A 22,790-nucleotide genomic window follows, 5' to 3' on the forward strand; every position below is an offset into this window, starting at 1 on the left:
CTCTCGCCGTCTCGGTCTAGATCTGGAGCTTTGTGATATGACCTTAAATCCTAATCAGAATACAATTACCTCATTTACCTTTTTATAAAAAAAAAACTATTTTTGTTTTAAATACATCAATGAGTTACCGTTTATTTCTTGTATGTGGGATTCTGACAGTGTGTTGACATTGGCGTTATGAGTACATTCAGGTCAGTAAGAGATCCAGTTAGCATGCTGATGTTAGCATTGAGCTCAAAGTAGTTAGTTTAGAAAAGTGTAATGATATTGGCATAATTGCTGCTCCCGTGCATGTTCTGCTGTATGATTAGCAGTTGGCGCATTTGAATATTGCTTGGTATATGAGCTCAACATCTGGCCACCATTAGCTCACACTAAAAACTATGAGCAGCTTGCTGTATACCAAGCAATTCTTAAAAGAATTATTCGTTTTTTCTGATAGATTTGATTCCCTTTTCGCAGGCAAGAAGCCTTTTTATTTGCTTCCACACATGCAAGCGTTTAAAACATTTTCATAGACTTCTCTGGAAAATTTGATGATAACCGCTTGCCTCTTTTTTTCTTTTGCGCTGATGGTCATACTGGAAGATTTTTGACTTCCACAATAACATCCCTTATGAAACCAAACTGGAACGCTAAACCAAAACTATTACTCTATCACTGTCAGTCATTTCTTTGTATAGCACCTTTCATTCAGGTGAGTGCAGTTCAAAGTACCTAAAAGGTAACTGACAAACTAAAATATGAATAATATTAGAAATAGATATTAAAATCAACAAGAAAGAGGAAAAACCAACACCGTTTCCTATGTTTGATCGCTTTCTTTTGCCATTTTGCTCTCCATCCCGTGTCGAGTGATATGTGGGTGGGGTGGGTGACACAGTAGGATGAGGCAAGGCTAAGCCTCTCAGAAATCTATTGTATGTAGCTGTAGGGGACCCCTTTACTTATTGTTGTGGGATTAAAATATCTGACGGCCTGTCTGCCAGGCGGCTTTAAAAGCCTCAGGCGAGTCGTCAGTTTGTGGAGACGAATGGATGGATGGATGAATGGATGGATATGGGGCTATGATGTGCTTTAAGTGTCACTGGCACATGCAGAAGAGCTGTCAGAACTGTGTGTGCAATGCATACGACACACACATATATGTGCACAAAGTGATTGACAAGCTATGGTGTAGCGACATATTAACATGTATGGTAGATACTAATGATACCCCAGGGACTGTGCGTACACCCCACCCAATGCTTTGATATGATGAAGATATCAGAACACCTTTCATTATTCCAACGACTATATATTGTCACGCTTAAATAAGTGTATAGGTGTGTGTGAGTGTGAGAGAGACAGCGGTAACTTCCATCTCTTTGACCAGAAAAGGCTTCTTTCATCCTCCACCAGTACTTCCCTATGTACCTAGTCCCTATCTCCAGTAGGGTGGGGGGAGGTGGGGGGGTCCTTTGTAGTGCTGGGCTGTTCGATAACGTGCCTGTCACTGCTCTCAGGATCGTCACAATTACTGTTTCTAATTGTGCACATGAAGAGAGTCGCCATTTATTTTGCAGTAACGCAGCGTTGAAGTCAGTTTTCAAAAGGACTGCCAAAGGCGATCAATATATATACATACATATACACATATATATTTATTTATGCTTTTCTTTGTTAGATTTTTTATTCTTCTAATCCAAATCCACAGTCGAATAGGAAAAGTTAAAAAAAATGTTGAGGGATGCATTGACGTGCTCACATTCTTACATTATTCTTAGACACAAAATGTGCACAAAGCACTTCCAACAACTTCCAACAAAATAAGATTCTGGCACATTGCTGTATGTACAACGTCTGACTTGGGAGAGCATTCTCCTGTTAAATGTCTTGCTGCCATTAAGTCAAGGGAACGTGTTTTTTTTTTTGTCTTAATGGATGACAAATTTCTTCCTCAATTATGATCAACTTGACTACTTTGTGATGTTTTGCTCATCACCCACGCTACCCATCTATTCAAAACCCTCCGAGAATTGTTCTAAATCTGCTCATTTTTCCTCAAAGCTTTTTTTCCCACATCACCATCTGAGATGGATCATAATTGATTGGTTGCAAGATGTGACTATTACAAAATGGGTGTAAAATCCTCTTTTTTTTTTTTTTTTCTTTTTTCTTTTTTTTTTTCTTCCGCAGAGTAGGTGTATGTTGGACCAAACAGCAATTGGTCTATCCCCAAGAACAATCAAGATTTGTTTTTTCCTTTGCTTTCATCAGAAGTTAATCTACCTGTAATATTAATGCAGAATAGATCCAGGATAAATAATGCAAGTCTTTGACTGATACACTGCTTTAGATTGGACCGTTTTTGTAAGCATTGTTGGATTTGTAGCTGATATTTAGTTATATTCTGTATATACCAGCAGTCGACCACAGTGGCTGATACGCGATAAACAAAAGGAATAAAAAAGACATTAGTCCTGTCCTTCTGGGTAATAAGAGACAAGACTTTAATCTTCTGATGTGTGAGGCAACATCATCAATTTTTCATGAGTGACAACCTAGGCTTGGATTTGGCACATATTTTTGCATATGAGCCCTTAATAACCATTCTCATCACCTCTCCTAATCTCTCTTTGTTGACAGGAGCCACAGGGCCACAGTGCATACCAGGGGCCCTCAGGGCCCTCTAGACCCCCGAACACAGAGCCCACTATGAACGGCGCCGGTCACGCTCCAAAGGCGACCAACAACTACGCGTACGGCGACTCTGGAATTGGTGAGCACGCAGCCACACACTCGACAAATCACCCTGTGCACAATATTTGTCCATTTGAACTGTCAGATAGTCAACATTAGGGTTTGAGTGTTTGTGTACTCCCGTTATCTGCGACTGAGTGTGTACACTCAGTATGTTTGTCAGCCTGTGTGTGTGTGTGTGTGTGTGTGTGTGTGTGTGTGTGTGTGTGTGTGTGTGTGTGTGTGTGTGTGTGTGTGTGTGTGTGTGTGTGTGTGTGTGTGTGTGTGTGTGCTTACAGTATACATGTGTGTTTGCCATAGCTGCACAGCATGGCACCCAGCCAACACTCCTGGCATTGTTGCCTGTTGCAGCCACCCTGAGCATCTTATAGCACTGCATTACAGAATTGTCATATATATTTCCCAGCTCTGTCATTATGTCTCTTTCCACTCTCGCCGCTGCATATTTATAGCGGGAGAAAGTCATTAACTATGTTTTTCCGAACGCGACGCTTTCTTTTCATGTGCAAACGATCTGACCTTGGAATCATTACGCTGATGAAACGGCTTCTAAGTGGGCCAGATTTGCATACAGGGTATTGTGCTGTTGTGTAAAAAAGAAAAGAAAAGAAGAAGACTGTTTTAAATTCATTCTGTATCTCTCTTCCTTCGTCTCCGTCACCCCCTGGGATGCAGGGAGCTGGAGATGCTTTTCTCTGTCAGCTCTCCATCAGACTGGAGCGGCAGTACACTTACAGTCATTTTGTACAGGGCGGGGGGTGTGATGTAGGAAGAGTTGAAAGGGTCTTTGTGTTGAAGTGATTATTCTGTGTGTTTGTGTGTTGTTTAAATGTGCATTGTGTATGGTGTGTTTATTTATGGGAGTATGTGTGTTTTTGTGATCCATATACTTATGCTTTCTAAATGTCTGACCTTGCTAAGATCTGTATTGATAGCATTCATCCTCAAATGAAAAGACACACTGATTTTCATTGTGTCTTATGTCTGTGTAAGAGCCATGTTGTATTGTTTACTGTTTGGGGTATTTGATTCTCATTGCAAAGGTCAATTGTTTTATGAAATGTAAAATATGTAATACTGTATACATTGAATTCAGATAATTGGTCATGTTGCAAAAAATGCCACTACATTAAGTCAGAAAAATAGTTGCTCCACATCCTGCTCCGTTGAAGCCAAACTTACAGTCTGTATTTGAATATCCTTCCCTGTGCTGATTAATATAGACACTAAACAATACTCAGAAACACGCTTTCAGAATGTCTTTAGCCCGTATTACCTTCAGCACTGACATTAGAGGGAATCCAGTTCAGTTAAAAGCTTAAAGAAAATCACCCAAAAAGCTACTGAAAATCTGTTTTGTTGATTGAACACCTTTTCTGTATTCCAAGTATTCTTTGGAAAACCAAATCAGTGTAGTCTTTTTTTTCACCTGTTGGCTTGTTATGTTTCTCCTCAGCTCTGTATCCCGCTGCGGCCGCCAATGGCAGCTACGGTCACTACGGCAACGACGATGAGGAGCTTGAGGAAGGCTTCCCCCCGCCACCCTCCCCTGGCACTGTGGAAGAAATCAATAGAGCCTTACCACGCCACAGGTACCCCACACATAGCACACACACACACACGCATGCACGCACTCACGCACGCACGCACACACACACAATCTCCAGTACACTGCACCATCAGCACTCTATTAAACTACACACAGGGTAGAGTTATTATATTCTAATGCCACTCTTAATATAGGGCGCTGTTATGAGATAAAGAAGAGCCATTACTCTAAATATATGGCTCATATGCATTATTTAGATCATACAGTCTAATTGCAATAGCCTATTTGCATTATGCATAAGTAATTATATCATAATAGAGTCAATTCTGTCGGAGTTTGAAGGCGTAGAAAGAGCTATGATACTTCTGCTAGTATCCTGCTGCTGTACAAGCTACTGCCGCACAGACAGCAGCAGCACACACCATAAAAGTAACAACAACTGTCTTCTGAATGAGTATGTTTGGAAATCTGCGTGTGTGCAGTATCTCAGAATCCGACTCTGGCATCAATATACTCATTTCCCTGAAAGTTTAATAGAGACAGTACATGCTATTGTTTTACTGAATCATGCCATCTGGAGTGGAGGAAATTGAATGATCCGTTTGTTGTCTGTTGTGTGTGGATTTTAAATTGAATTTACTCCTTCTTGTTTGGTTGATGTAACCAACGAGTCCCTACAAGACTTTAGCACCGTGGCTGCGCCGGTTCAAGAGTGACTATTGATCAATTGATTGATTGACAGTAATCGTGACTGTTGCTTTGCAGTGAGGTTCAGATGCGGTCCAGAAGCGGCCCAGGAGCAGTCCCGGAAGCCAGCAACGAGGACAACAGACCTCGTAACAGAGCGTCCAAGAGCATGGACCTGGGTGAGTGTTAACACACTCAAACCCTCTCATCAATGAAAGAAGCTGTTGCTTTAGTTCTCACCAGATTGAATGCATTTTCTGAGTCAGAAACCCTCACAAACCAGCCGACCAACATAAGAGTCTAATTACGGAGCCAGACTACACACACACACACACACACACACACACACACACACACACACACACACACACACACACACACACACACACACACACACACACAACCACAACAGCTATCACATGCCTCTTATCACTACATTTCTTTGTTGTGATATGTAGCCCTCTCCTATTATCCCTGGCCAGAGGGGAATTGACCCCCTGAACTCATAAACCCAGGGGCTTGTGTGTGTGTGTGTGTGTGTGTGTGTGTGTGTGTGTGTGTCTGTGTGTGTGTGTAAGGCGTGAGGTTTCCAATCTCATGGCTTGCTGTGTGTGGAAGGTGAGAACGAAGGGGCTTATTTCCTCATATTAACCCCAAGCTGACCCCGTCTCTCCTGTCCTCTTTTTCTGTCTGTCCTTCCAATCTACTTTCTTTATCTCTTATTTTTTCCCTTTTTTCATACTTTCCTTCAATTGTCTTTGTCCCCCCTGACTATTGGGATGCGGCCAGTGGTCTTTTTATTGCCATTTCTCAGCATTTCCTCCATCTTTGTTTATCTCTATTTTCCCTTTCGGTGCTTTCTTTCTCAACCTAAAGCCGACGAGTTCACTGCTCTTGCTCTCTTCTATCCATCTCTCTTTCTTCTCTGCCTCGCTCTGATTTCCAATCGTGGTTCATTAGGTTCAGTGGATTGGCTTTCTTCCTGCGGCGCACGCCTCTGCCACCCAAGCTGATTGGCTTTCATTATGGACAAGGGCGGTCTGCACACGCGGCCACGCACACTCAAACACAGTCTCTCTCTGCTCAATCCCACTGAGGACCCACTCCAATACCCACCGCTGTCTGCCTCCCCTCTCTAGCTTCTATCTCCATTTCTGGCCATCCTCCATTTCAATCGTTTTTTTTGTTATTTCTCTGGTTCTATTCATCCATTCCCTCTCCAAAGTGCTCAGGGCTGAAACAAGGTAGCTAGCAGAGCTGTGTGTGTGTGTGTGTGTGTGTGTGTGTGTGTGTGTGTGTGTGTGTGTGTGTGTGTGTGTGTGTGTGTGTGTGTGTGTGTGTGTGTGTGTGTGTGTGTGTGTGTGTGTGTGTGTGTGTGTGTGTGTGTGTGTGTTGTGTGGTTGTGTGTGTGTGTACAGTACATGTGTAAAGATGGCAGGAGCTCTGAACACATATGACCTCAGATGCTGACCCTGTCTACCTCTGGAGAGTTTCCCACATGTCAGTCTTTACGGTCACATGAATCTGAGCTTTAGCCGCACCACAGAGCCGGTTAGCTTTTATTAAACCCCACTTGACAGAAGGAGGTGAGCTTCTTTTATTGACCCTGGATGCCTTAGCAAATAGTCTGTTGACTCAGAGCTTCCACTTCCACACACACACACACACACACAACACACACACACACACACACACACACACACACACACACACACACACACACACACACACACACACACAGAGAGAAATCTACTCCCACACCGCCTGCTGATGCAGTGAATAGTTGAGTCACTGACACTACAGCTGTACCACAAGTGCCTGAAAGCACCAGAAAGAAGACTTTTTGCTCTCATTTGCACTGTATGACATCATTTTTAGAAGGTAAAATAAAACACTGTAATAGATCTAACGTAATCAAGCAAGTATGACGGAACGAACAATAATGGAAACCGGTGCATTTATCAATCTATGGTCTAGTTTGGATTGGCTTTGAGATGCTCAAAATGCATTCAAACATCAGACCTTTTACCAGGATGTGTATGGACTACACTTCCAAACTAAGTTATTTGGTGTGCAATGTCTCGGGTTGAATTAAAAGCATAAGTACTTTCACTATTCAAGACAGACTGAGGAACAGAAGTGGAGTTAGTGAGTGTGCTTACATGCACAGCGCATTGGAAATATGCGTCTCATTTGGGGGTTTTACCGCAGTTTGCGGCCTGTTTATGGCCCCTTGCTGGTTTACGGCTTACGGTCAGCTCTGTGCGTTGCTGTGGTCGTTGTACACGCAAACCAACTAGCCAACCGTTTTCAAGGCTGAGGTGGAGATGCATGTCCACATCTCTGGTCGGAATATTGCCCTTTTCGGAATAAGGGCAAAAACCAGAAAAATTATATGTATGTAAATGTAGCTAAGGCTGGGTACCGAATTCAATTCTTTTTAGGCACCGACCGAATTGCCTTTAAAGTATAGAGTATCGAAAAATGCCTTGTCATTCAATACCCAATTTTAATACCTGAGTAAATGTCATTGCCGTCAGTAAGCAAGCAGCATGCTTCTACCAAGATCTAATAATGTTTGTGATTGGCTGTCTAATGTTGTAATTTGTTTTTGTTTCATAAAAAGTATAGTTTAAATGTAGTCACTGGATATAACGCAGGAGCAGCCCTACGCAGCATCCTCTGGAACGTCATGTCATTCATGCAGCTCACCCTCTTGCTCAGTTGGTAGCAAACAACCGAGGTAGTAACAAGGTCTTCAAAGCCATCGTTCTGTCGAGTTTCGCCAGTTCTGAATGATTGTGGCTTTTCTTCTCTTTCTGTGGCTTCTTCACAATAAATCTACAGAAGAGGGACCAAGTGGCGTAAGCACATTCCAGGCAAAAATACTTCACTGCGGGACACAAAAGGGGGTCTGCACACTGTTAGGCTCCAAATAGATACTTTTTTCTCTTTTCAAGGCAGCCGTTCGATCTACAAGATCTTCCTCGCTGCTTCTTCACAATATACCCTGTTTTTTCACCAGTTGATACAGGTCTGACACTGTGTGAGTGAACAGTAAACAGTGGGGCTGATACTGTAACAACGAGATCAAATTGCGCTGGATTACATGCATGCATCATTTCCTGTGAATCCCGTTGAATGGCCATTGTAGAAGAACTACCGACCATAAATAGGATCAAAAATGGGTTTGATTTCATAAAAATCCCAGGGATTATGACTAGAAGCAGTGTCTGAAATACCAAGCAGGGCATGAACAAACAAAGAAAAACACCCAGCAGTGTCAGAAGTACATTGTGTGCAATAGACAGACAGTATGGAGCCATAAAAGAGTAAATGGAGACTAGGCCTAATAGTCCAACAGCTTCCAGAGCACATTCATACTTTCCGAGGCCAAGAGGTCAAATCTGGATGTGAAGAGAAACCCATGGAAACGGATCCAGCAGCTACACTGACTCCCTCTGTCTCATTAACTCTCTGCGTCTCTCTCAGTTGCTGGCTCGGTCTGTCTCCACACGTCTCTCAACCTCTCTGGATCCATCGCTGACTCTCAAACTCCCTTTTTGTCTTTCCTCTTTTCCTCAACTTTCTTGCAGCTTCTTTCTGCTCCTTATATGACTCTGTGTTTTTGATGCTCCCCGTCTCTCCGTGTCTCAGACTCAATCCCACATTTTCTCTCTTTCACTTCCTCCCTCTATCCTGCACTTTCCCTTACCTCACTTCCATATAAATGCATAACTTGTCAACAGTATATATCATGCCTCTGCAGGTTTGTATGAATACCCTTACATTAGCTAGTTATACTATCCACACATACGTAACACTATAATGTAGCGGACTGGAGGTCAGAAGAGGGTTTCTAAATTTGTAGCCTTCCACTGTGGCACGAGTAAACAAATGTGGCCGCTGGCCATGCAGACTTCTATCTTTCCTCCACAGAAAAGGAAGCTTTTCATTATCTGTCAGGGGTCATATCGCCTGCAATAGCTTTTTTTCTAAACTTTAAAAGTATTCTTTTTATATATATATATATATAATCTGGCAAGTGTGCACAGGAAACATATTTCTATTTCTTTGTTTTGGTTGCTATAGATGTTTTTCTGCAGGATTTTATGATGCAAGCTCTTTTGATCTGACACACCCTGTCACCCTGCACCTGTCACTCTGTGCTCCCTCTACTCACAGTTTATCCCTTCTTCGGACTTCTCTCGTCCTTTCAATATTGTCCCTTCCTCTCGTGTTCTCTCCCTCATCTGTCTGCCGGGAAAATTGACCTCATGAAAAGATGAAAAGGATTATTTAAGAGAAACAGCAGCATAATGAAAACCTATTATTGTATCCCATGGTGCACTGCCTGTGGCGGCTGCTGCTGGCCAACTGCAATCCTATGTAGTTAGATTAGGTGGTGTTGGGTAGGGGTTTCTTCTTGTTTTCCTTTTCCTCCCTTTTATTTTTTTTTTTATTTATTGTCTCGCCTCTATCTGTTCTCATTTTCTCTCACAGGCACAATATCACTCTGTCTTCTGGTTTCTTACATTTCTGCCTCTTTTTTTCATTTCCTCTTGCAGTCTGTCTCATTTTGTCCCTCCCTCGTCCTCCTCTGTCTGACACTCCTGCAGGGAGTCATTTACAGCATGTGCCAGCACCAGTAGATACCATTATAACTGTTTACAAAGCAGCACAAAGCTGCTCTGTATTTCAGTATGTGTGGCACGTAATAATATGAGCTATTAACTGTGTGATTTTTGTGTGTGTGTGTGTGTGTGTGTGTGTGTGTGTGTGTGTGTGTGTGTGTGTGTGTGTGTGTGTGTGTGTGTGTGTGTGTGTGTGTGTGTGTGTGTGTGTGTGTGTGTGTGTTATAGTGGCTGACGAGAGCAACATGGGATCACTGGTCGGGCAGAGGAAAGGTGAGTGTTTGATATAATCTAAACACATGCAAACCGCTTTCCTCTTTTCCTTTTTAATCCACCATTCAGCCACATTTCTCTTTTTCTCGCACAGTGCAACAGTTAGGTCCATCCACACATGGAAAGAAATTGACCTTCTGCGTGCAGATTCTCATTTTCTCTGTTTGTTTTTTTTTTCTTATCTATTCTAAAACATTTCTTTATTCCTCATTCTCCTTTGCCTCCCCCTCCCTCCACTACCCCGGCTGACAAAGTTGAGTTGTGAAGCACTTAGTGTCTGAGCTCTCGCTGCTTTATAGCCGTCCAGGTCAGCAGGCCCACAGCGCTCAGTCCTCACCCAGCTGACAGCAGCCATATAGCATTACAATGGCTTCCGCTTCACTTATTCTTCTGCACTCAGTTCTGCCTCATTTTATTTGAGAAAAGTCTGGTTAAAAGGTAAAATATAAAGTCAGTTTTACCATTTGCTTTTACTGACTGACATTACACAGCAGTGGTTCAAACTGTATATATAATCCACTCTAGATTTGAAGCGCTTTCTGAATCCAGGAACAACGGTTTGTTTTAGGATTACCACTGACTAAAGCCCCTCTCAGACATGTACCTCGTTATGCAAATCTGATGGCAATTTAACATGTCAGTCTCATGTCCCGAGTCACTTTTACACAAAAGGAAAAAGCAAGGATCCCAGTTTAACATATTGTTATGCCGTGCTTGTCAGCCATTATAAAAACAGGAATCAGAATTTGCCATCTAATGATATTAAAGGATGAAATTGATTAAATTAATTTATTAGGGGGTTCACTGTGAGAAGGGGGCGACCGAGCATCCCTCACGCTGATACGTAATTAAGGCTTCAACTGCAAAATAAGTTTGAAAATCCATCAGCGATGCAGCCTGCGAGAACACTCTTCTTCCTTGACGTCCCTCTAGTGCAGCAGGTGCTAAATATCGCGCGGAGGAAGGAAAATGTATGTAATGGATGTCGGAAGTGAGGAAAAGCCATCACTTTAACTTTCACTTTTAGGTATGCCATGTCTGAAAGGGGCTTTAAAGTGTTCCTAAATTCATATCTTGTACATAGCAGTTGCAGGGCTGTATGTGGGAGCAGATAGGGCAGCAATGAACTTCCACTGAGTCACATATACTGTAACTGCTCCAGCATTCTCTGTGTGGTTGTTCTGCACAACTCCAGTACTATGAATATACAGTACCAGTCAAAAGTTTGGACACGCTTTCTCATTCACTTGAATGGTACTGGTACTGTAAATCAGAGTCTTGCTGAAAGATAGCACGTGCACGCTCAGCTGACCATCTCTAGTTGGGCTGCAGGAGTCATGGTTTTAATTGTGGAGTTCAGCAGTATAGGTTAATCTCATTCAGAACAGCCACTGTATTTTAATATGGCAACAAGGCTTGTATAAGAAAGGAATCATGACCAGAAAGTTTTGTCCAAAACAGGCCTGGCTCCCTCTGTGTCTCTGTCTCTCTCTCACACACACACACACACACACACACACACACACACACACACACACACACACATAGTTGTACATGATAAAGCAGTTGATTTAATCTGCAGATTGTTGATACTGGACACTTTCCCACAAGACCCACTTAAGAAATTCCTTACCAGACACCTCTTTGAGTCTCTCCCTCTCTCTCTCTCTCTCTCTCTCTCTTCTCTCTCTCTCTCTCTCTCTCTCTCTCTCTCACACTCACACACACACACTGATCTTTTATATCCACCTGCAACAAGCCAACTAAACCTGTTGCCTGTGGAATACAAATGGCCTGAGCACTGCTGGTGACCTCAAATCCCCAACACTCAGCATTCACACAAGTGGCTTTGCCTCCTCCATGATATCCTCCTCCTGCTCCTCCTCTCTGCTGCTATCATTTTCTGGCATTTCTGATCAGCACCCATGACCCTTATGATATATAAAGCGATCCATTTCCCTGCTGCAGCATTCCTTTCTTTTTTTTTTCCATCTCCTCTCCCCTTGACGTCTTAGCTAATGTGTATTGACAGTGCTTTTGCGTGTTTTTCATTTTTGCTGACGCCGTGTATTTGCCTAGCTTCCTGCGCTACACCCCCACCCTCCTTCCTAAATGGCCTCAGTGTTTCTTTATGGGCTTTGACATATTTCATTAGGCGGATGATCTTAAGAGGCCTGCCTGGCTTCTTTAATCTGGCTAAAACCCTTTTTCTCTCTGGCTCGAGCCGCTGCGAGGAGCGCTTTCACTCCTCTAACTCTCTCTCTCTCTCTCTACTCTCGCTCCATCTTTCTTACTGCCACTTACTCACGCTGTCCCACTCTCCCTCTTTCTCTTTCTTCTCTCTTGATTCTCCTGTCTTAGGAGTCTCCATCTTCAATAGAGCTTTTCCTTTTTTCACTTTCATCTTTGCTACCGCTCTCGTTCTTCCCTGCTTCTTCCCAGTCTCTTCTCTCATGATTATTCTGTCTCCTGCTCTTTGTCGCCAGGCTCATCCCCACTTTTAGTATCCTCTCAAATCCCAAACCTTCATCTCTCTTTCTTATTTTCTCTCCCTCCTTCTCTGCTACATCCGATTCCCTCTTTATGATCGTTTCAATTCTCTTTCTCTCAACAGGCTGATTCTTTTTTTATTTCTCTCTCTCTCTCTCTCTCTCTCTCTCTCCATTCTCTGCAGCTGTATCTGTTCCAGCCTTATGTGATTATGGTGAACATGCTCTAGTCTCAGAGTTTCCTCTACCAAGTCAGAAGAGCCCAGCATCTCTTAGCGTGCGTGCGTGCGTCTGTGTGTGTGTGTGTGCGTGCGTGTGGCAGACAGCCAAAAGAATAATGAACAGATATCCCTTAATTCACCCCCACACCCCCCATTTTTCTCCCTTAGAGTCTAACATCTCCCTTGGCAGCAGGCTGCCCTCTTACAACACACCTGGGAGCTCATCCAGCACGCACCCACACACGCACACACACACACACACACACACACACACACACACACACACACACACACACACACAGCATTTGGGGCTGTGCAGAGGATTTTACTGCAATACTGCACATGTACTTGCATTTGCTTGTGATGTTGCTCCAATTTCTAGTTGCGTATGTGGTTTTTCTCAGTCTTTTGTATGTTTCTCTCCGTGTGTGTGCTTTCTGATGATCGTTTGAAGCTATCCGTTGTTGACTGGATATTCCATGCTTCAGAGTTTACGGCGAACCCTGCAGCACAGCCACCGGTGCCGTTGCTCTGTGCGCCCTATTAGTCCCTGTTGTTTTCTCTCCGCACTTTAAGACTTTAAAACCAGCCGGCGTCCTGCCAGCGCTGAAGCCTCTGCTTTGTTTACACACTCTTTGTTTGGGTCTTGTGTAACTCTGCCTCTCGCTGTCATTCGCTCCTAAAGCTCGCTCCCTCTCTCTTTCCCTCCGATGTGTCGTTGTTGATTTAAACTGAAAGTCGTCATGTTGCAGCAATTTGTGTGTGTGTTTGTGTGTGTGCACGTGTGCGTGCGCCTATGCCTATAAGGGCCAATTCTGCAATTTTTACATGGTCAACATCTTAGACCTTGAGGCAACCAGGTGTGAAGTGTAGGAAAAGTGAAATGAGTTGCTCCTCTTTCTGACTGTGGCTGCTCATTAACTGGTGGAGGCATCATGCTGCTGCCAGAGTTCTCTCTGTATTTGGGTTTCTTGGGGTCCACAGCTTTTTGGATCCTGTCTAATTATCCTTGTGCCTATTAGGGCTGGGTCTGATTTTCCTTGTATCCCTGTCATATCAGGTCCTAAATGATGCATATCTTGTTCAGGTAGGTATTCTGAAAGTTTGGGACCTGGTCTAAAATGTTCTCCCAGAAAAGACATCAAGCCCCCGGTGGTGAGACTAGCATGCAGAGTGTTTGGGTAGTGTGGTATTCAATGAATACCTTCACAAATATAGCTGTGTGTGTGTGTGTGTGTGTGTGTGTGTGTGTGTGTGTGTGTGTGTGTGTGTGTGTGTGTGTGTGTGTGTGTGTGTGTGTGTGTGTGTGTGTGTGTGTGTGTGTGTGTGTGTGTGTGTGTGTTTCTCCCTCAATGCACAAGCACTTTTATCTACCACACGTTTACAAATGGCACATGTCCCGCTCCACACTATTTGCTCCAAACCTCATCCATACTCTGCCAACCCCCTGCGCTGCTGTAATCCAGTAGAGGTAAGCAGTAATTATGAAATGGCCTTTTAAGTCCCCTCCAGTTATTAAAGCCATTCATCTAGTCGGAGGCTGAATACACACGGCCCATATGTTCCCATTCTCTCATACATCTAAACAGCTAAACCCAATTACTGCCAGAGCAGCACCTCCATCCAGCTTCATCCTGTGCCTCTGATAGAGCTGAGTGCATTCAGATAGTGACGGAGGGATGCTTAATGACTGGACAGCTCTTTAATTGGAGTGGAGTTTTGATCGGCCATAACATGAATTGGATTTGCTTTTGCTGGCTTTACAGTTGTCTGAAGTGATTTGGTTTGAAGTCAAGTCTGTCGTATGTTAGGACGTCAGAATGAAGAATATGCTGTAGATACTCACTAAGTCAAATGTGTATTAATACTCAGATGAAAATAGTCCCTAATAAATGCGCTTATCACCCCTGTTTGATGATGTGTTTGCTAAACACTACAGTGCCCAGCTGTTTTAGGTGATTACTAAAGAAAAATGAAACTACAATTTTTTTTTTTTTTTTTTACTCATTCTGAAAGATTTACATCTTCAGTGGGATTGGAGCAGAGCACCACAGCCAGAGTAGGAAAGTGTGAAAGTTTTGAGAACATTACGCTGCAACACATTTTTGGTTTTGGCTTTTTCATGAGATGTTTTGTCCATGCCTACAGTACATGCGTCATGCCATGCTTTTGACTCTTTGGATGTCTCGCATGTCATCATAGGTTTGCTCCAATAAAGCTTTAAAAGCCTTTAGTCAGTACATTTAATCTAGGATGAAGCAATGCTATTAGTGTCATGACAGGCCTATTGTGTGTTCTTTCCATTACTTTGTGTAGTTTTAAGATCTTAAATACATTCATAAACATTTATTGAGATGAGATTTGTTAATATCTATTGTAATTCACGTTGTTATGGCTTCACTTGCATAAAATAACTTTTATTGAAACAGTGTAACACAGGAAAGGGACCATTCTATCCCTTGTAACAGTGTGTTTAATGCTTCTGTTGGATTAAATTCAATAACCTTTATTGAAAAGGGTGACACTGAGAGCAGGCTTTCTTTTACGTGTGTGTGTAGTGTGTTGAGTGTTGTGTGTGTGTGTGTGTATGTGCCATGTGTTTTTATAGAGGATTGCAGGTCAGAGCCTGTTTTACAGGTCTCCAGAAAAATGGCTCTGGGTTTTATTGGTCATGTCCTGAGATTGGATGCTAGATGGAAAAGTGTGTGTGTGGATCTGTGACCTACATGTGTGTTTCTATAAGCATATCTGTGAGCACTGTAGTGATTCGTGTGTGTGTGTGTGTGTGTGTGTGTGTGTGTGTGTGTGTGTGTGTGTGTGTGTGTGTGTGTGTGTGTCTGTGCTACCTGTACCCGTTTTAAAGAACTATGGCTGGAAGCAACAAGCCCCTTTTCACTGTTGGCCAAAGTGTCTCCTTGGCAACTCACCATCATCCTTCACACACACACACACACACACACACACACACACACACACACCTGCTCCGTACCACCACTGCCACCCCTAGCGGTTTGGATGGAGGGGTCACTTTCTTGTAACCGTGGCAACCTTGCAGCCAGTGTGCTACAGAGCTGCTTGCTGCGAAGCACATTATAGTCCAGTTGATAGGTAAGTGTTAAAGGCCTGTTGAGACACTGTGGGAGGGTTCAGCAGCGTGCCAGGGTTTGTATTGGGATGTGTGTAAGTGTGTGTATTTGTATGTTTTGACTGGTACAACAATATTAAATTTAATATAAATAAGACAATATCTTGTTTAATAGTTTGGTGTTAGCCCACCCGGTTGATTGGATAGTGTAAGTTGGTGGCCGGGCTTAGCAGTGTGTGTTTGTGTGTAGACGTGTGTGTGTATGTGTGTGTGTGTATGTGTGCATAGGTCTGAGTGGTGTATTCAATTTGTACTGCACACAGAGTTGGTATGGCAAAGCCTGTAATTTGGACATTTCTGCAGTTGATTCATTCTTGTGTTCATTGGGTGAAATAATTTGAGAGTTATTGGCAGACTTATTCAGAACCGACAGACATTTAGAGTCAGACTGCAATTATTATCTTCAAATAATTCACACAAAATATCAGTATTTTGACCCCCGTGACATAAAAGTAGAGAATCGGTTGTGCCTCACCCAGACAGGTTGCAGGTGTGTCACTCTCACTTTTAAAGTACAAAGCAGCATCATGGAGCGCTGTAAGTCTTTGCAGGGCCTGTCAGCACAGCAGGACCCCAAGGCTACGTTTTAGGCAAAGACTTCCCTGCTGTCTGTTCAATACAGACTAGACAGCCTTTAGCAAAGTCACAATATACACATTGAGATGTGTGCAGGTTAGGCATGTGTGTAGGTGGATGTTTGCAATTGTTGTGCATACTGTACATCTACGATATGCAAGCAGGTGTGGGCTTCTGAATGGGTGATTGTGGGTACTGGAGAGTGTTTGTGTGTTTAGTGTGAATGCAAGCTCCATTTGAATGTGGTAATTGGCAGGTTCTTTTCATCAACATTTTTTTGGCCTTTTTTTACCTTTTTGAAAGTTTTCTTACTACGATATTTCCAATGTTCCTCAACACTCATTGATACATTAATGACATAACTCTTTATGTTGTGGTCATCAGTTTTAATTATGTCAGTTTTGTTTCTATGTAAAAAATAAACTAAAATGGAGGGAAAAGCGGATTGTCATGGTCAGTGACTTCCCAGTTCTCGACTGTATAACTCAAACAATCTTCTGGGATTTGAATAAGAAAAACGACACATGGAAACACATTGCTTGGGAACTACTTTCTCATGTGCCGGTATAGTGGCAAGGGGGAGAAAATAACTGCCCAGGCAACACAGAGTTTGTAAAATGACGAGGCAGTGGCTGCAATTGCTGGTGAAAAGAAGCCGGTCAGAGGCGTTTGTCAGGGCTGTAGGAAATTTAGAAAGCAATCAGGAGCCAAAATCGGGACCAAAACACCACACAACAGCAGCTTAATACATCAAATATTCACCCATAATCCAACAGTGAAGAGTTTGGAATGCTGTGTGTATTATCCAATTTCTACAAAGAGTAATCTTTTAGCTTCACTCATTCATTTCAGACTTTTAAGCTCCTTAATTGGATGTTTCTTACTGAAATGTACTGAGTTGTACTTGACTACTATCCTGAAGTTTATACTGCATGCACTTTCTAAAACATTTTTTTTATCAAAGAACTGAAAAGAGATATTTTTCTAACAGTCAATCATATTTTGTACTGATGATTTAACTGGGAGTTTAATGTCCATCTAAGCTTTTGAACTGCTCCCACTGCCATTACCTTTTCTTTGCAGAAAATGTTACTTCTGAAACCTTGACAAGCAAAATAAGCCCTCCCACTTCGCTACTCGCTAATAGAGTGAGATAAAAAAAAAAAAAAAAAAGACCAAAACAGAAAAAGAGGTGACATTATCGCTTGATCTTGGATGGAGGAGTGTTACAGCTGTGAAGGGCATTGCCACCATCCTGGCCTGTTTGGCTGTTCGGCTGTTTGTCAAATATGCGCACCAGCTTGAACCAGTAGCAATCAGGCAGGCATGATGCGAACGGATCCGTGAGAGCATCTGCTGGCACAGCGGGCAGCGATATGTGATAAACGCTGATTTCACCCTCCGTTGGATCGAGCTGGCGATGATAGCCACCTCTCCCTCGCTCATCCATCCTATTAAACCCTCATTATTCATTTACCTCCAGCCTCAACCGCCTGACATGCATGGAATGAGAGCCCTCGCTGCCCCACACACAAACACACACATTTGTGCTCATATTTCTTCTCCTATTTCATCTGAAGCGGTCAAGGACACACGCCACTATCTCATACAGGCAGTATCGTGACTTTTACAATTTTTTTTCTTTTTTTCTTTTTTGGATCAAAATTTTCACATTTTGTAGGGCACACACACACACACGCCCACACGTTCAGACACACACAGTTTCTCTGTATAGTGCAGCAGTGCGCTGGCAAGGAGCTTAATTCTATCAGGCTGCGAGCTGGACAGCCGTAATTACATTTGTGACACAAATCCTGCCTCTCAAATTGAGCGTTTTATTCCTGAGCGCTCCCTCCTCTCTATTTATAACCCCTTATTCCCCATAAATCCCACTTCCTCTCAGAAAGTCAATTTAGGACTTAAAAGGCAGCAATGCTCCGCTTACTTCCCCCCTCCTTCCACTCTTTTGCCGCTTCAGTTTCACTTCCCCTTTTCCCCGCTCTTCTTCGGGGCTTTGAAGCCTCTGAAATAACATCTTAAGCAGCGAGTGCCAATGATGCGAGAAAGTCATCCCTACAGGAAAGTTTTCAGACAGGAAAAAAAAAAAAAAAAAAAAGACGCTGCTTGCAACCTGTCTGTAACTACTTTGAAGAGTGCTTGTCACTGCTACATTGTGATACACAACTGGGATGGGTTATTGTGTGGTTTCTTTTCTGGCTTTTCCTTCACCACTCTTGGTCACCTCTCCTTTAATTTCTCACACAGCGTGTAGGGCGGGTCCAACTTTGGCTTGACATTCACTCTCTTCTCCTTTGTCTCATTTTCTGTTTTTTCCAACAGCTCTGCATTTCCTCAAATCTTCCCTTTCTCCTGGTGCCTCCTCCCCCCTGCTCTCCGATCCCCTGCTGAATCAGCTGTGGCCTTCATCACTTTCCCGCTCCTCCGTCTTCCCTTTTTTCCTCTCTCGCGTTGGAGGCCATACCTGAGTACAGTATGATGGCAGTTCATTTATTCCCCCTCTCTCTCTTGCTTATGGACGAGCCTGTCAGTTCCCTTAGTGCTGCTCCTCACCTGTCCCTCCACCTCATTGATTGTTTCTTTTCCCCTCCTTTATGTTGCTCCTATAGGACTCTGATTTTCTCCTCATTTCTGTCAAGCCTGTTTCTCACCCTCTCTCCTCTGCTTCCCTCTACCTCTCTCTCTCTCTCTCTCTCTCTCTCTCTCTCTCTCTTTTACATTTCATCTTCATAGCTTTATATTTCTGGTTCTCGCCTCTTTGAGCTTCAATCCAAAAAGCTATATCCATTAGGGAGAAAGTGTGTGAGCTGACACTGATTACTCAGGTTATCAGCTGACTGATCAGCCTATCTATGTTGTGTAGTCATATAGCCGGTTGAGGCAGAAGTCTTTCCCTGCCACTGTCGCACCAAATGCTTGCTCTTGGGGAAGAATTGTTCGGTCTCTGTTAATTATAGAGTGTGGTCTAGACCTACTTTATCTGTAAAGGGTCCTGAAATAACTTCTGTTGTGATTTGACACTACACATACAATTTAATTTAATTTAATAGTCATACAAAGTTTGAAAGGCCGACTCAGTCTACATCCAAGCCTTACATTTTCAGGCCAAGATATCAATATCTTTTGTATATTCTTTATACATATAGATTAGAGTATCATTTCAATGCATGTATAATTGTTATGCATTTAGATATGTATTAATTTATTCCAAGTAACCATCGTAAAAAGTCTGTAATTCTGGTCCAGTCCAGACTCAATAAGATTTAAGACTTAAATAGTTTTCTTTAATCTTTAATCCTGCTTTAGTAAACATGGCATGACCTCACGCCTTAAAATATCTTTGTATTTTGTTCTTACAGTGTTCCTTTAAAGTTTTAGAGCTTGTATTTGCAGTACTCAATGCTGTTTTCCTCATATGTTTAGATAAGATAAAGGAATTACGTTAAATCCTGCCTCCAATACAATCAAAGACCACGCAAAACACAAAGCACAAAAAAAGGGGGAGGAAGAAGAGCAAAAAAGAAATAGTTTTCAAGAGATGACTATAACGTGTGTGAAAGATGAGGCATGTTGGGTAAATGCTGCCGTAAACTTTGGACAGCTTTGGCTGTGGCTAAGTGGTAGAGAGGTCGCCTGCCAATCAGAAGGTTGGTGGTTCGATCCCTGGCCCTGCAGTTACATGCCGAAGTGTCCTTGTCCTCAAGACTGAACCCCGAGTTGCCCCCGATGCTGCGCCATCGGAGTGTATGAATGTGTGTGAATGGTTAAAGCGCTTTGAGTAGTCGTTAAGACTAGAAAAGCGCTATATAACAACAGTCCATTTACATTTACATCTGGTTCAGTAGACGCAATGCACAACTTTACACTGGATGAGTCCTAATCTGGCACAAATAGACCAATATGGACTCATTCCAGCGCACCCTGCCGTAACTCATCCAGAATGTCCCAGCTTCTTCTTCCCCTCCTGCAATGAACTGATCTCAGCCTCTGTTCAATCTCAGGGAGCATTAATACTTAAGAAAGTTTAATGCAGAGGCCCTTTTAATTAAGGAAATGTTAATGTAGGAAATGATAATGTTTTGTAAGCAGTGGAGGGAATTTAGCTAAAAGCTTATGATCTCAATACCCAGAGTCACTTTGACATTTAAAATCATTCTGTCTCATTTTTATCAGTGGCAGCATCTCATTTTTGGAGCACACTTCCCTCCTCCTCCTCTATCTATCTATCTGCCTTCCCTTTCTCCCTCTCATTCTGTTTAACATCCGTCCATCTCATCGCTCACAGGCCCTCCCACCCTCTCATGTCTCTTTCGTTTCTCAGATCCGTCCCCTGATGGAGCGCTGGGCCCGACCCTGGGCCTGTGGAAGTCCAGCTCCCTTGAGAGTCTCCAGACGGCCATGTCGGAGGCCAAGCAGAGTCGCAGCCAAGCCCAGGTGCCCTTCCACCGCCCGCGGCCGCAAATTGTCCGGGGGCGGGGGGCCAACCAGAGTTTCCGCCTCGCCATCGACAAGTCCTACGATGGACCTTCTGAAGATGGTAAGACTTCTCATTCGCATTTTGGAATCAGAAAGAGTGGGATCAGACTTTACAGAGATGTAAAATGATACGGCAAAAAGAAAGCGCCGAAATTTCATAGAATGTTCCTTTTCTAATGTCGGACTGTCACTATTGCTGTACTATGGGATTCTTTCCTAGACATTGTAACCATTTTAAATTAGACCCTACACTGCCAATGCACATCCCTTAGGCTTTACAACACACTGGCACTCAAGAAGAGCCAGAGGCCTGCCAAGAGACAGTGCTTAGCCTAAGTACCTTAATGAAACGCTACGTGATTTTATCCACTCAGCAATTTCGGAAGAGCAACTTTATATCTTACAGCAGCATATTTTTAAAGCTCTACCTGGTGAACTCACAGACATGTTGGATGTTGCGTGTGTGTGTGTGCGCGTGTGTGTGATTACTGAAGAAATTATCCTCTGTGTTAGCTGAAATGGCCGACTTCATGCAGAATGTTGACTAATGATCTTTGGAAACAATCTGGAGTGTGAAAAATGACCTGTCTGCAGTTGTATTAGAGGAGAAGTCTGACTTCCACAGCGTTTGGCGCAGAATGACAGTTATACAAGTTATATTTTCTGTCTTTACCCAGGTCACCCAAATCTGTGTTCTGATACTTTAAATTAAACATTAAACCACAAATGAGAATCATTGTAACGACTGTTAGACCCACTTAGGTTGGCTTTCACATGTAGGTGTAATTCAACTCGTATAACTGCTCCTAGTTGTCATCCAGGTGCAGAGACTTGCCTCTGGCCAGCCCCCTGCACTGGGAGAAAGACTACCTCATAAAGGACTAACTAGCTTTACTGAACAGATGCCTCAACAGCACAGTGAAACGATTCATGTGATACATGCAGCGGCATTTATGAGCATGTATTCCAGCTGTGTGCGTACATTTCAACCTCTGCCCTTCGCCCTCCTCAGACATGTCAGAGGAGAGCTCCGGCCTCGAAACGCCCGTCAGCGGCTCCTCTCGCCAGGACCTGGACGCAGAGGACGGCAAGACGAAGAAGAAGAAAACAAAAGGGAAGAAGAAGGAGAAAAAGAGCAAAGGGAAGAAGAAAACAGAAGATTCTGTGGATGATGCGGAGAAGAAGACCAAAAAGAAAGGATTTGGCCTCTTAAGGTAGGAAATCTGGATATCCTTTAATACTTTAACCTCCATATAGTAAGTCATCTGTCATGAGTCACATCGTTTGTTTTTTTTTACTTTAAACGTGAGGTTTTCTTTCATTTAAACTCTGTAGCATCAAGCAAAAGCAGTTCCACAGACTGCCATGACGGTACCTTGAGTCTCTAAATTTTAAAAGGCCGACTGCTAAACTAGAAACATGTGAGCTGAAACCGAGCAGGTAATGAGGCTTGTGCTTCATCTCTACTCCAAAACCCCAAGGTCTTCCTGGAGGATCAACAACGCAGTGATTACTTTTGTTTTCAAACTGAACAGATTTTCAGCCGACACTTGGTGCTATTGGCTATTTTGCTTTGCTGTGCTGGTGTGGCACAGATTGTTCAGGTTGTGAAGGTAACAAAATATCTGATGCATCGCCCCTGTATTGTAAAACGTACAATTTAGGTTTTTATGTAGGAATCGATGGAAAACAGCAGCACCCTGCCCTACTTTCCCCCTGGTTAAATTTCAACAAATTACCCACTGAGCCCAGCTGGATTATGGGAAGTTGGATTATTGGATATGAGCACAACCTTCTCTGTAATGGAGGGTATCCATTATCTCTCAATCCAAGTAAAGTCCCACCGACACAGTACCAACCCAAGCCGCTTGTCACCCCCTTTATCAACGTGTCCCCATCGTGATTGTGGCGGTCCAATCCTCCAACAGCAACCCTTATCTATTGGCAGTGACACGGCGTGGTCAGTGTATCACTGCACTT

The 22,790-nt window shown here is 43.1% G+C and overlaps 1 protein-coding gene across 3 annotated transcripts in view; it reads left to right on the top strand.

Annotated features, from left to right (window-relative positions):
• The window catches only part of pard3ba (par-3 family cell polarity regulator beta a), a 143,896-nt gene that overhangs the window by 68,171 nt on the left and 52,935 nt on the right, over nucleotides 1-22,790 (top strand). For 2 of the 3 annotated variants that reach the window (XM_039793245.1, XM_039793247.1), the window contains 6 exons: nucleotides 2,629-2,761; nucleotides 4,199-4,334; nucleotides 5,057-5,157; nucleotides 9,841-9,885; nucleotides 20,656-20,871; nucleotides 21,823-22,024. In XM_039793245.1, the coding sequence (XP_039649179.1) occupies nucleotides 2,629-2,761; nucleotides 4,199-4,334; nucleotides 5,057-5,157; nucleotides 9,841-9,885; nucleotides 20,656-20,871; nucleotides 21,823-22,024 (833 nt within the window). The remainder of the gene's footprint in view (nucleotides 1-2,628; nucleotides 2,762-4,198; nucleotides 4,335-5,056; nucleotides 5,158-9,840; nucleotides 9,886-20,655; nucleotides 20,872-21,822; nucleotides 22,025-22,790) is intronic. The other variant, XM_039793246.1, reaches the window with a different exon arrangement.

Source organism: Perca fluviatilis, chromosome 24 (genome assembly GCF_010015445.1).
Source record: "Perca fluviatilis chromosome 24, GENO_Pfluv_1.0, whole genome shotgun sequence".
Taxonomy (NCBI): Eukaryota; Metazoa; Chordata; class Actinopteri; order Perciformes; family Percidae; genus Perca; species Perca fluviatilis.